This window comes from Cupressus sempervirens, chromosome 5 (genome assembly GCF_028749045.1).
Source record: "Cupressus sempervirens isolate cs-2001-9-10 chromosome 5, ASM2874904v1, whole genome shotgun sequence".
NCBI classification, from domain to species: Eukaryota; Viridiplantae; Streptophyta; class Pinopsida; order Cupressales; family Cupressaceae; genus Cupressus; species Cupressus sempervirens.
In genome coordinates, this window is record NC_143122.1 from 630,988,096 (window position 1) to 631,002,722 (window position 14,627).

The 14,627-nt window shown below is 33.8% G+C and overlaps 1 protein-coding gene across 4 annotated transcripts in view; it reads right to left on the minus strand.

The window, feature by feature from the left end:
• BIO1 (adenosylmethionine-8-amino-7-oxononanoate transaminase) overlaps positions 1-14,627 on the minus strand; it is a 287,024-nt gene that overhangs the window by 271,836 nt on the left and 561 nt on the right. For all 4 annotated transcript variants that reach the window (XR_016364885.1, XR_016364884.1, XM_089832134.1 and 1 more), the window contains exon 1: positions 14,320-14,627. This exon is cut by the window's right edge and continues 561 nt beyond it. Coding sequence is in view for 2 of the 4 variants with exons in the window: in XM_089832134.1 (XP_089688260.1) it covers positions 14,320-14,627 (308 nt within the window). In the remaining 2 variants the exon portion in view is untranslated. The remainder of the gene's footprint in view (positions 1-14,319) is intronic.

A 14,627-nucleotide genomic window follows, 5' to 3' on the forward strand; every position in this document is an offset into this window, starting at 1 on the left:
TCAAACATATATATATATATATATATATATATATATATATATATATATATATATATATATATATATATATATAAACTAACTACATGACACCCGATGGCAAATAATCTAAACATATTAAGACATCCGTCGATAATCTGAAGGTAATACTGCCTGCCAATAATATATGTTAAGACAACCATTCAAACATATATATATATATATATATATATATATATATATATATATATATATATATATATATATATATTTGTAAGTAACATTAGTAAATATTATTGGAAGAACTTGTTACAAATTTGCATATGTCTTAATAAACAGAATGTTTATAACATCATTACTTCTACTGATGCTAAACATTAACAATAATTTCATATGAAGATAACATTCTAGTTAACCGTTGTGATGATATTTTAAAGCTATTTTAGATAGTCAATTATTTATCATGAATTCATGGAATTGAAAAGGTGGTTAGCTATTATGATCATTTATGATTAATAACTTGTTATGGTAATATAATTTAACTGTGGAGAAATTCCTTGTAAGGAGTATGTCAAAGGGGTGGAAGCATTGTCAAAAAATAATTGGAAACAGGAGCATCACCATCACTAAGCAAGTGGGTACGAATCTTGAATCGCCATGGTTGAGGACCTAGCGACTACATAACAGAATACACACATTGGACAGGCATGACCTATTAGATAGACCTTAAACACATTAATCATTTTAACTTAATTAAAGTACATACCTTTAATGAATTATGGTTGATATCTTTCATCAGTTCAATATAATACATATTTATGTATGTGCACATAGATATAAATATAAGGTGACACCATAGTACTATTTTATACAAGATTATATCTATTTAAATACGTACATTTAAATGTGTGCACACCATGAGTGGATATGAAGGTAAAATAATCTTCCAGGTGAAACATGTATTTAGATATACATACTAAATAGGTACAACCTTGGATAAACATTGAATAAAGCCATCTTAATAAAATATATACGTGCAAGTAAATATTTATGTTTATAAATTATCCTTTTGATTAGTAACCTTCAAGTTCTCTTCCATATTTATTTATTTCCTTTTAACAGGCAAAAATGTACACTTGGCGTATGTTATCGGTGATTCAAGAAGACAATTATTCTTCTTCTTTTTTAAACTGCTCAAGAGTTACGGCTTCTTGAAAGCCTTTGATATTTTTGAATGCCTCCTTATTTATGGAAGTCAAGAAAGGCCAAAGACATTCATTTTTCCACAAATTTACCTCTGCTCTTCTACATTATTTCCTTATTCTACGCTTTTGCTGCAGGTGATTCAGACAAGTCGTAATTCATATCTACTCTGAGTTTTGCATTCAAATTGCTCACATCAAAGGAACCGGATGCATAGCGTCAAGCCAAGGCTCATGTTTTTTATTCTAGACTAGGTTATGTGGTCAGCCTTTCAAATTTTAGATTGCTACATGTTTTTAAAATGCTTTTGAATTTACAGCAGAAAGGAATGTGTCCATGAATTCCATACATTAATATAGCATTGCAATATCAATTAGATATTTGATGAATCCATTCTTCCCATACTGAGTCAAGATCAAATGTACATGATATGTTTAGACGCCTCTGTTTACTGATGGATTTCAGAATCAAACTATATTCCTTGCAAGTTCATTAAGATCAGTTCTCAAGTCATAAAGACCGTGTTATGACAAACTGAAATTATATAATATTTTTTACACCAGCGGAGGTTCAGCAAAAGAGTTGGATTACTCTAGGATTTGAACACCTAGGACTCACCCGGCTGGATGGCCAAGAAAGAGGGTGAAGAGGTGAGAGAAAGTTCTACAAGAACAAGTAAACAGAATCAGAATTGATTCAGCAAATTTATTGCTTTTGAAGAATCATTTAATAGCTCATGCATGTCTAATTCATTCTCTGTTGTCAAGTCGACTAGTGTGATTAAGTATCAAGATGCTCAGTGGCAGACAAGGTGTCCCATGTCTATTCCACGTAGGGAGGGTCGAGCATTTCTAATTAGAGAAAGTGTGAGGATAAGTTTAAGGTCCGTGGTTGGGTGGTTAAGCCCCCTAACAATGTTTCCCCTCTCCACAAGATGTCAGGACGTGCATCAAAGAAAGATAAGCATACAAACATTTATTGGTAACAAGTATTTTACTTTTATAATGTTTATTCAAGTAGAAGATAAGATGGATAGAGTTATATCATCATTTCAGTTATTTCTTTAAATGAAAGCAACTCTTACCGTCAATGTAATTGGCAACCAGTTAGATCGGTTGATCTTCCAACTGAACATGAAATATAACTATATGTAAGAGAAAGGTTTATCTGATGGATTGTTATCTCTGTCTTCATTTTTTTGTATAATGAATATGAGCGCATTTTCCTAACTGAATGTTATTGCCCTAATTGATATAGTGGTATGTGATGCCCTAAATGATCCAATTGTAATTGATGCCCTAATTGATATAGTGTTATGTGATTCCTTAAATGATCCAATGGTAATTGATGCCCTAATTGATACAAGTGGTATTTGACGCCCTAGATGATATATTTGTATTTGTCATTACAATAAAGTAGTATAGCTATTTGTTCCTTAAGAGGTATTTTATGGACTAACCTGGGCTTTTGCAAAAGCATCCCTAGACGGTTTTTGGTTTTGAATTCTACGATATGTAGATCTTAAATTCCTTGGTAAATTCATTGATGGTATCTTCAAATGTTAGTTATGAGATTTCCATTTAAGCGATTGTAACCATTAATCTCATTCACATAAACATAACTGACATAACTGTCTTCCTATGAATATGAAGTAATAATTGTATTTCTTTGATATGTTAGTTGTTAGTTAAGACCCGAGAAAAGTGGATGTTACAATCCACATCATTTATGGGGTGATCAAAATCAGTAAACAAACTCTCCAAAACAGCAAGCATACCGTAGGAAGTTGCAAATGAAGTCCCTGTCAATTATGAATAGTAAAATATTTTTGAGTTCCTAAACCATTGAATCAATCATGAGGAGATAGCATAGGAGAGCAATTTTTCCCAACAATTCACTAGTGCTTAGGCTATGTACATTATTTATGCACTAGTACTAGTACCCAGCGAATATATTTCCATCCCAGCTCTTCCAATGATCTAACCTTAAAAGACTAAAAACTCTATCAAAGTGAAGCCTATGGAAATTTTACATTGTGGAGGGGTGAATAATTACCTTAACCAATGTTTCATTCCCATTTATGGACCTTCATTGGAGAAATTAATATCAAGGATGTTGATGTACAGATAAGTATTTATTATTCTTAAGTATTACACTTATCTACTCATTATAGTCTCTCTTTTATTTTTTATTCTATACATACTATAAGAGTTATTTGCCTTGATATTTTTCCTTTATGTCTGAGGATGTTCTTGCAGGAAAAGAAGGTTGGTACTTTCCACATGCTACCAAATGTTGTGCAGACTCAATCATATGACAATAACTTGAAAGAAGTTGTGATCTAGAATTCATTAGTCATGTTGGATGGATATTTTGCAACCGACAGTTTTTGGTAAAATCCAGTCGCAAAATAAGATGACCAGCCACATTGTATGAGACAGAGTCTCTCCTACCTTAAAGGGAAGGCTTTTCCCTTCTCTCTGTTCCTTGGATCAACTCAAGGTAAGCAAGAAGTTGAGAGATTTTTGTAAAAGGGTGTTACCAATATTCCTTTCTCTTAACTTTCAAGAAAGAATCCACTTACCCGTGGAGCAAGTAATGGGCAAAATGAAACCTCAAATTACACTTCTATCTAAAATTGTAAACGGTGATACTGATAAACCAACACCAACTCAAAGGCTGATTGAAAGCATACCAATTTGGCTCTAAGTCTTGTTTCAATCTATTGTATAAGAAAAACCTCTACCATTGGGGCGCAAGGACTTCAAAAAGTACGGGAATTCTAACTGTTTTTTGTGAATTTGAGATGGCAACAAAAGCTAGAGTTAAAGCTTCTAGTTTGTGTATCACCACAATTGCTCCCAGTCAAAGCTTCGGCTCTGATTGCTTCTTAACTCACTATGCACTATTATTGAACACATAATAACAACATGAATCAAAGACAATAGGCACAAATTACAATCAAAGCTTCTAATTTGCTCTATCACAATCCAGTCAAAGCTTCAAATCCAATTGCTTCTTTTATTCACTTTTCTCCCAAATTCGTACTGCACAATCAAAGTTATGCTTGCACAAGTCTGGCAGAGCTTTGTTGCATACAACAAAAGATGATTTTTACAATGAGGGGGGCACTCCTTATATAGGCAAAGGAGTTGAGAAAAAGATTGAGGAAAAAGTGGGAGCAACTCAACCAACTTTGACCTAGTCTAACTAACAAGAGAAATTATTGAATTGCATGTCATTACACAAGTAAGACGTATTACATGTAATTACACATTTTCATGCAATACTCTTAAATTACAAACATGAAAGAAGAAGACGAAGAAGAAAGACGAAAGAAAATTGAAAAAATCATAGGGATTGTTTTGAAGGGCCCTGTACTTGGCGATGCAATCTCGAATGATAACAGGATCGAGAGTTGTTGTATTTCGTGCCACTGCATTCACCTTGATAATCATGGTGCTACATCTTTTGATAGCCTCTAACTCTCCTTGATGAATTATCTGTTGTCATTTGAAATCTTGAAGTGATCAAGCTTTTTCTCGTTCAAGTTGTCGTGAATTCTCCTTTGTAGATTGACACATTGTGGAGTCTCCGACACTTTGAAAACCTTGTTGACGGTGTCCGGATGTAAACTCGGAATAACTTTCCATCAGCACCTTTAACTTTTTTTTGAAACAAAGTGCTTGCCGCATTCCATCACGAACTCGATTTCACAGAAAACCATTGGGAAAATGGAGATCAAATGAATTACTACTTCTCGGGAATCAAAGCATGTCTTTTGGACAGGATATCTCTATTCTTTGAAGAAGTTTTGAAATATCTTGAGAAGTGTGCCACAACATGAAGATGATAACATCTCAAATGAGATTGAATCTTTGAGAACTTTGGGATTTGAGTTACAATGACAAATCCATGAGAGCTAAGTATTTAAGGTATGGATTAGACACTTATGGAGCACATATGATGGCTGGAAATGAGCTGGAAAGCATATGTATTTGGATGGAAAGGGCCAAAGTCAAACTTGGAAAGATGGATTACATGTGAGAAATGATGAGCTTTCGTGGGTATGGCCAAGAATGCAAGTTGGAATTCATATGAATACATGCAAATGATAACTTTTGACTTTAAATGTGTGGTCTTTAGTCAAAAACAGGTTCTTTGGGTGTCATTACACATAAAATAAATTACATGTAAAACGAACATGCATTTAGGTTTGGAAGATGGAAATGCGTGTAAATGGGAATGAAGGATGAGATTGCATGTAAATGCGGATGGAGGATGAGATTACATGTAATCGCATGCAGATAATGAGATGCAGTGTGTCATGACATGGAAAGTGGAATTACATGTAATTTCTCTTGAAGTGTGATTGCATATGAAAGGAATGGATGCAATGAGCCTTGGCATGTAATGACAAATATGGAATGAAACGATGCACATACACGAAGAGGTGGAAGGTGGAGTGAAGTAAAACGTGCTCAAGTTCTTGGGAAAGAACTCGCAACTTCTTCCAAAAGAAGAAAAACAAAAAAAAAAAAAAAAACAAGCAAAACACAAAAACAAACACAAAAGAAAAATGTATCTTTGGCAAAAGACTCAAAAATGTCAACAACCAAACTACTTCAATATGTAATTTGAATTAAGAGTTTGGGAAAGAACCAAATACATGAAAATGAACTATTTCATCATTTTTTTTTTAAATGCACTTTCCATGATATCTATATCAACAAGTGTGAAGCATCAAGCTAAAACATGCACAAAATCAGCAAGAGAAGCATGAATTAATTAGCAAGAAGGAAAATGCCCACTTACTCGATGATTGTGTGCCAAAGATGGAGAAAAGAACTCCAACTTTGAAAAATACTCAAACAAACTTGACATCTTCAACCTTGCAATGACGAATTCCAAATGAGCATCTGAGAAGGCGTTTTCCATGTATGTGCCCAAAAACATGATCAATAAATACCAAAACACAAAACGTTTTTGGCAAAATGCAAGAAAGGAAACCCGTTTTTGTCAAAAACGTGGTTCTAAAAGGGCATTACATGGATTGATTTTCACCTTAGAATGCAAAAACGTGCCCTCCAATGTCATCTATAATGAACAAAACTCCAAAAACAACCCCTCCTTTGGAAAAAACGTGAATTTTAGAGGCCCAAATCTGGGTGTTTTTGTCCAAAACATGGCTCCAAATGAGGCTAAAACAAAACATTTTTAGCATGAAAGAGTTTGCCAAATGCATGGGAATGCATGAGGATGTAAAAACGCCTCTTGAGGGAAAGATTTCAAGTCATTCCATGGAAGAATCTAAGAGAAATCACCAAAAACGTGCTCTAGCAGGCCAATGACATGAAGTTTTGCCTCCAATATTCAAAAATGGGTTTTAGAAGGGCAAATGCAGGTGTTTGAATGCAAAACACACCTTTTGGAGGTGACTGCATATTTAAAACATGCATCCAAGACCCAAACACACCTTTTGGAGGTGATTACATGTTTTAAAAACATGCAAATGGCTTTCTTTAGTCAAAACACACCTTTTGGGTGCAAACACATGTTTTAAAAACATGTTTTTTGCCCAACAACAGGTTTAAGAGATGCATATACATGTCTTATTGGCAAAACACGCCTTTTAGGTGTCATTGCATATCTCAACTTTTTGATGTCTTTGCATGTTTTTTATGCATTCTCTTTCAAAATCGCACCTTTTTGGTGTAATTGCATTTTTTTTTATGAGATATGCTTGTAGACATGTTGAAAACAACTTAAGTGATGAATTAAGCACATGTCAATTTAATTTTTAATGAAATATCACTTAAATGGGGCATAAATAATATTCACACTATCATATTAAAAATATGACGTGCAAATATCATTTTAAAGGTAATATTTGCCAGAGCATTTGATTTAAAAATCAAAAAGTAAATTGAACTATATAGTTAATATAGTCATTTTAGTGAAAAATCAAAAAGCAAACTCAACTTAAAAATATAGCATAAAGTGCACTATAGTTACTTTAAGTGAAAAATTTATATGATAGAGTAACTTAAAAACATAACATAAAGTGAATTTAGGTTATATTATTCAAAAAGTAAAAGTCAAATTAAAAATATAACATGATATTTTTAATTCACGCAGTTGCATCAAAAAGGTCCACTTTTTGAACACTAAAATGGTCATATCTATTGATTGCCAACTCCAATTAAGCCCTAAGATAGTCATTTTAGTGAAAAATCAAAAAGCAAACTCAACTTAAAAATATAGCATAAAGTGCACTATAGTTACTTTAAGTGAAAAATTTATATGATAGAGTAACTTAAAAACATAACATAAAGTGAATTTAGGTTATATTATTCAAAAAGTAAAAGTCAAATTAAAAATATAACATGATATTTTTAATTCACGCAGTTGCATCAAAAAGGTCCACTTTTTGAACACTAAAATGGTCATATCTATTGATTGCCAACTCCAATTAAGCCCTAAGATAGGTCAAATCGAAGGGAAAACCAAAAGCAATGACTCAAGCAAAACCAATGAACTAAAAACCAACAAACACACACTCAAAAATGAAGAAAAGGACATTGAAGGCCTCAAAAATCAAACATAGGCTCGACAAACATAAAAATAAAAAAGACTTAACGAAAACCTTCAGTAAAAGAATTTGTTACGTGAATTGGAGTTAATTGATCGATCAACATTAACCAATTGAATAACAAATTCAATTCAGAGAATGCAGGACAAAATGTGACAAAATACAAAACAACAAGTCATCTGATGATTAGTGAGGCTCTTTAAGTGAATATTCTTGATGATTAAGATTATGAGTATTTTCATTAAGAGGGAGTCTGACACTTCTTCAAATGCAACATAGGAGTTCAAGAAGATTGATATTCAGAGGGAGTCTAAAATACATGTGTGTGATTGCATGATTTTGATGGCCCTACCCCTGAGGAAGTAATGTCTTATCACCAAAAAGTCAAAAGATTGATATTAGATTCAGGGGGAGTCCGACAGAGATCCTTAAGTGAAGAGAGCCTCTAAAGGAGCAACTACAGTACTGGACTTTCCAAGATCATTGTTCAAAGGTGCAATCCCTTGTGAATGATATCTTCTCTATGAGGGAGAAGTTCTAAGTGAAATTCCTTGTAATGCATTCTTCTCTGTGAGAGAGAAGTTGAAGTGAAAGCCCTTTGTTCCACCCTCTGACTTGGTTCATGGTGGTTACTATTTTGCATATGTGGATTATGTCATGAAAGGTGATGATCTTTCATTGATACATATATATATATGGAAGGTAGCTATTGTCAGGTGACCATCTTATCAATAGTTTGACTGTTGTCATGATAGACTTCATTAATTTGTTGTCCTAAAGTGTTGGAAGTCATGATAACGAACGTATCATGATCAGACTTCATTAAGTTGTCTTGGAGTGCCAGAGATCATGATACTTGTCATGATAAACCATGACATTGTGATTTCTTGTTATCTAATCAACTACATTAAGTTGTTCTCTCATAGTGTCGAAAATCGAATAACTTATATCCTACTAGGATATAACATATTCTTTTGGTAGGCATCAAGGATTTGACGTCAATGCATATTTCCTATTGAATCGTACTTTGGATTATGTTGAAAGATAACATCCAAGTTAATGAATATATGTTGATATCCTTAAATATGTCATTCCAAGAATATCATACTTGAGAGGATAATGTGTTCTATAACAATCCTCCCTAGCTAAGAGGAAGTGTTAAGTTTGCAGCTTTTGTCGGATTGATTCGATCATGAGAAACATTGTTGATGGTAAATCATCATTTAGTCAAATATTCTTATATATATATATATATATATATATATATATATATATATATATATATATATATATATATACATATATATATATATACATATGTATATATACATATATGTATATATACATATGTATATATACATATGTATATATATATATTTATATAATATTATATATATGTGCTTATTTATATTATTGTTAATATACTATTATTATCTAATGATGGTTAACCATAGAGACATGTCTCTTCATGAGACATCTCCTTTCTCTCATATTTACAAGTCTTTAAATCTCCTTTTGGAACATATCAATAACAATGGTAATGTTAGTACATTTGTAGAAAACAATCCATAAACCTTAACAACAAAAACACAATGGAGTATTCTAGCAACTATTTTAGCTAAAGAGGAGATTGAAGAGATTTTGGATAGTCGTGTTGGCAAAAGCACAAGAAACAAGGCATATGAAAAATATTTGGTCAAATAGAAACGAAGACCTATTGAAGATTCATCATAGATGTCAATGGAGGAGGTGAACCATCTTGGTTTTCCTCTAAAAACCAAAAATGTGACAAGGTCACTTCTTGAGTTACCTTGGGTGTCTGATACAGGAACATCCTAAGTGTAAGGCCAATCTTGCATCACCCAAAAATATATTTCTAGTTTGTCTTGTCAATAAGGGTTATCTCAAGGTAGAGTTGTTGTTTCTGGAAGCTTACTATTTCTAGTAAGTTGGTCATTGGAGCTCAAAATGCTCTAATTTTTTCCCTAAGGGTTCAATTAGGATATATCAATCTACAAGTAAAATTTCATTACAAGATCAAGTCTAATTTAGAAGATATGGAAAAACATTGGTATTGGTAGCAAGGTACAAAAACTTTGAACTCGGTTTTGAAGGCTTTAGAGGCTCCAAAAAGGGGTCAAACCTTAGCTGGCAGGAACTTGTGTCAATCGTGCATTGTAGAGCAATTTATGGCATTTTTGAAATGGGGTCACATTAGCCAATTGGAGCAACTGGCCATGAGTTATGGGCTCTAAGAGTTGTGCTACCTAAATATTGAAGAAAAAGAAATTCCTTCAAATTTTCTTTTGAGTTCTGAAAAATGTTGGGGCTTACTATGATGTAAAAAAATATGAATAATATTATTTTAGGAATGGTCAGCCTCAAAGATTAGGGTTAAAATTTCTAGAATCTTCTTGGGCAACTAAAGATTGCCTATATAAGAAGGCTCGTAGGGTTGTCTAAGATAGTTTGGAGGGATGTATATGATAGCCCTAGCGTGTAAAATATTGTATCAAAAAATGTTCATGTGACTTTGCATGTCATATTTATGAATATTGTAATTCCATTCTATTGGAGATAATAAGAAGTCAATTTTTTGTTCTTGCAAATTGTTGTAATTTATGTATTTTGTTGTGTATTTTTGTTAATAAGGGGAGTACACTGCATCAAGTGGTACCAAAGCAAAAGTTCTTGCGTGTGTAGAAATATCGTTGAATGTGAGGCGTTTTGCAAAAAGACTATGGTTGTAGGTTCTAGTGATAAGGGTGAAAATGCCTCTACAAAGGAACAATGGCGAGAGATTTGGAGGTATGACAAAATAGGGTTTTAGAGCCCTCCAAAGACAAGTGCAAGCATTGCAAGAGGAGATGGATAAAAGAATGAATATTGCAGCAAGAGATGAAAGTGAGGATGAATTTGAAGAAGGGAATGTGGAACATGAAGCAACAGAAGTGGTTAGGGATCTTGAAAAGGATAGGTTTTAAAGGGCCATTTCTAGGATTGGAAAAAGACTCAACATTGAAGTCCCCATTTTTGGGAATTCTTAACCTGTAGGAACTAATTGACTAGATCAATGATCTAGAAGAATTTTGAGTATGAAGATGTCGAAGATCCTAAGAGGGTCAAATTCGTGAAGGCCAAACTTAAAGGGCATGCGAAAATTTGGTGGCAGGAGATTCAATTGGAGAGAAATAGAAGAGGAAATGAGAAAATCACAAGATTGGATCAGATGGTGGAGGTCTAAGTAATGATGTTCTTCGTTATTGGTTTAGGAAGAATGTTCATAGTTGGTAGTACCTCCCCGGCTTATTTTTATTTTAATTGTTTACCTTGTCTTCATAGGTTGCTAGTTCATCTACATCAAAAAGAAATTGGTGCACATATTATTTATCCACTCAATGAAGCGCAATAGGTTGCAAAAAAAAAAAGAGTTGAGAACTTGGTATTTTGTATTACAACTCGTGTCTCGTCTCACATAAGAGTAAAGAATATAAAGAAGGGAAGACGAAGAGGTGGGATGTAAATGGAGAGCTTGTGGACTTGAATGCTTCCACTTCTCAACTTGCACTTGATGAATTGGAGGACTTTGACGCCAATACTATTGTTATTGTTGTTGATCCCATTGGTCTTAGCTCTATTCTTGAGTCAACTGATGTCAAAGAAGAAGAAGCAAATGATGAAGATGAAGATGAAGAATATTATTATATGCAGCAACAAATAAGTTCATACAACACTATGCTAATATTAAAGCAACATAGCAAAATACACCACCATATCAATGTTTCAATTCGAAAACAATAATGTCAACATTAATAATCAGCCATCATCAATTCAAATTTAAATATCATCAAAAACCATCAAGCAAATCATCATCATTCTTCTGTTACAAATTAGAAGCACAAAATGTAACATTATACACCCATTTAAGGCCAATGTTGTAATTATTGCCATATTCTAAGCTTCAAACATTAATTATCTTATTGGATGATTCAAAGAAAGCAGCTTTGGATCGAACTGGATGAAGCCGAGAAAGCAAGCTTTGGATCTAGAATTATCCACAGTAAAGATCTCTTTAGATTTTGTTCAATGCATATTTTCTAATCATGTTAGGCTATATGCACGAATTATAGTATATTACATACATTCCATAATAGATGCATGACACTTTTATACATCCTGATTCTTCTTCTCAAGTAGCATTTAAATCAAATAATATATGATTAGTAATTTGAGTCTAATCATGTGCTTGAGTCTAATTTGGCAAGAAAACTATTTCAAAAGGTAAACATAAGGGTGTTTTCCAACCAATTTCTCTCAAAAGTCTTTAAAATTATGTTCGGGTTCCTCTGTTGGAAACCAAAATCGCTCAAAAGTCGGCTGAATTTTGCCAAGTTCCTCTAAGAGAATTCCCAAGGAAATTCGGTCTTTGTGGCAAACTTTGGACAAAATCTGACAAGGACCAAATTTGAGATAATTGAACCAGGAATTCCCAAGTCGAGGAGAGAATCTGGTAACTCGGATCTTTGATGGTGAACTTGAAGCAGATGATGGTATGATCACAATTCATGATGTTATGATTCCAAGTTTATGGTGCTTTTGTTGTTTAGATCATATGTTTTTATGATACTATGTGACATTATAATTTTAACTCATACTTATAGACTTCATAAATATATATATATATATATATATATAAAATTTTTACATGATTTTTTCACTAATGAACCCAAACCCCTTTTCAATTTTTTTTTGTATTAGTGAACCGGTTCTTTGTACCCAAACTTAGAACCAAACTCAAACCGATAACTTAGTATTATATAGTAATTTGCATTGTAGACACCTAGGAGTTTGCATCTTATTTTAGCACATGGTGTAGGAGAATTTCACTTTAGGTGGTGATAGTTGTTATCTCATCTCCACTTTTTATGTCAGAGATCCACCTTCAGTGCTCTATCACATTATCATCCTCACGCTGTTGCACATACTTAATTGTACAATAGAGGATGATCCACATTTGGTAAACATGTGATGTCACCTATTGTGGTTGATAACTTATCTACTGCATATCTCCTAGTTATCATGCATTGCCAATATTCAAGCACATCTACATTGTACATATCTATTATTAGCTATTGATCATTGTTGAATCCAATCAAGTGATTGATCATATCATTTTGTCTCTCTCATGCTATTGAGTGGGCTGCTAGATCTTGGCATATTCTGTCATTGCCTTAGGCAAATTCTTACAATTATTAGACCCTATCTACAAAAGAGGAGATCACAGTACCAATGTCTAGAGGAACCCAAAGAGGCAAACTCCATGCAACAAAGTGTCAAAAAATAGATATCTACCATATGACAAAGCATAACCACCCATGCATGCAAGCCTATGTATAAAACAAGTGAGTCTATAGATATTCTCCAAAGGAAGTGGTCGAGCGTTAACATGAGAAATACGTTAAGGAACTATTTGTTTGCACCAAATCATATGTTAAAGTATTAAGATTTGAACCCTCTCAACAAAATCCTAAACACAAGATCCTAAGGGATGGCCCCAAATCTCAAAAACATCCATCATTGTGGGCTAAATCTTTGCATTGAGACACGCATCTGCAAAGGGGTGCCCTAGAAATGCACCTAGAAGCATTGGTGCTCAAGGACAAAGTTGCGATTGAGAAAAAATCAACCCAAAAAAAAGAGGACCACTACAATAAACTATTAGACAGGTACATGATGTGGTGATCTCTAGATGGCACTATTCATAAAACAAATGAAACTTGGAAAAAGTGTCTTTGGTAGTGTTGAAAACCATGACCTTAGTTATACAAGGGGTTGTTTCTACAGGCTATTGAACTAGTGAGAGAGAAGGATCATACCATCCAAGTATATAATGATCATATCATGGGAAAGTAGAAATCCATCAACACATGAATATGATGTCAATGAGAATCCTCAAGCTAATAAATCTAGTTACCAAAAAAATGTGGAGAAAGAGGGTAACCCTGCATGAGTTCAATAGTACTCATGAAAAAGTTAAAAGGCTCATCCTACAAATGTCTCACAGGAACTGCATGATAGCAGTATAATGAGATGACCAGAAATACCAATGTCCAACAGTTTCTAAAGCAACATACTTAATTCTTGGGACCAAATAGACTGGCCAGAATAAACTTTTATTTCCATCACTTGTAAAGAAATAACCATTCCCCCTTGTATCTTGGATCGGTTGGCTGGATTTGCAGCTTAAGATTGTGGGAACAAATCAATGTAGCCGATGATATGGCCCTGAATACCCCCTTTCACATGCATCCCAACCTTACTGTGTGAATAGTTTTCAATTAAACTTTTAAATTGTCCAATTGAACTACTTTACTTTCAGATAATACCATCCACATCCTTGCTGGGGAATACAAATCAACTAAATTTATTTGTCCAATTGGACTAGTCTAGTTTGAGATAATATGCCCAGGCAATCAATAGAGCATTCTTTGCCAAAGCAAGTCTAAACTCAAAGGACTCTCAAAACAACATAAAACAAAGATCTATACCTGTAAAGATCACACTGAAGAGTTCCAGATGGCCCGGGGCTGGCCACACCCCCTGCAGTCTCAATAATACTCCATCTATTATCATCATTCTCGTCAATGCTATATTCAATCAGACAATTCTGCAAATTCTCCAATATTTCACAATCCTCCACCATGCATCTTTCCCCAGATGCCACTAAATGTGGAGAAACAGCCTGATGCCAGCCATAAAGCGTTTTACAGACCAAATTCAAAGCCTTCAAACGCTTCTCCGACCCCTCCAATGCCTGGCCCTCGTAAGCACCCACGTTCTTCATGCCCTGAAGCCC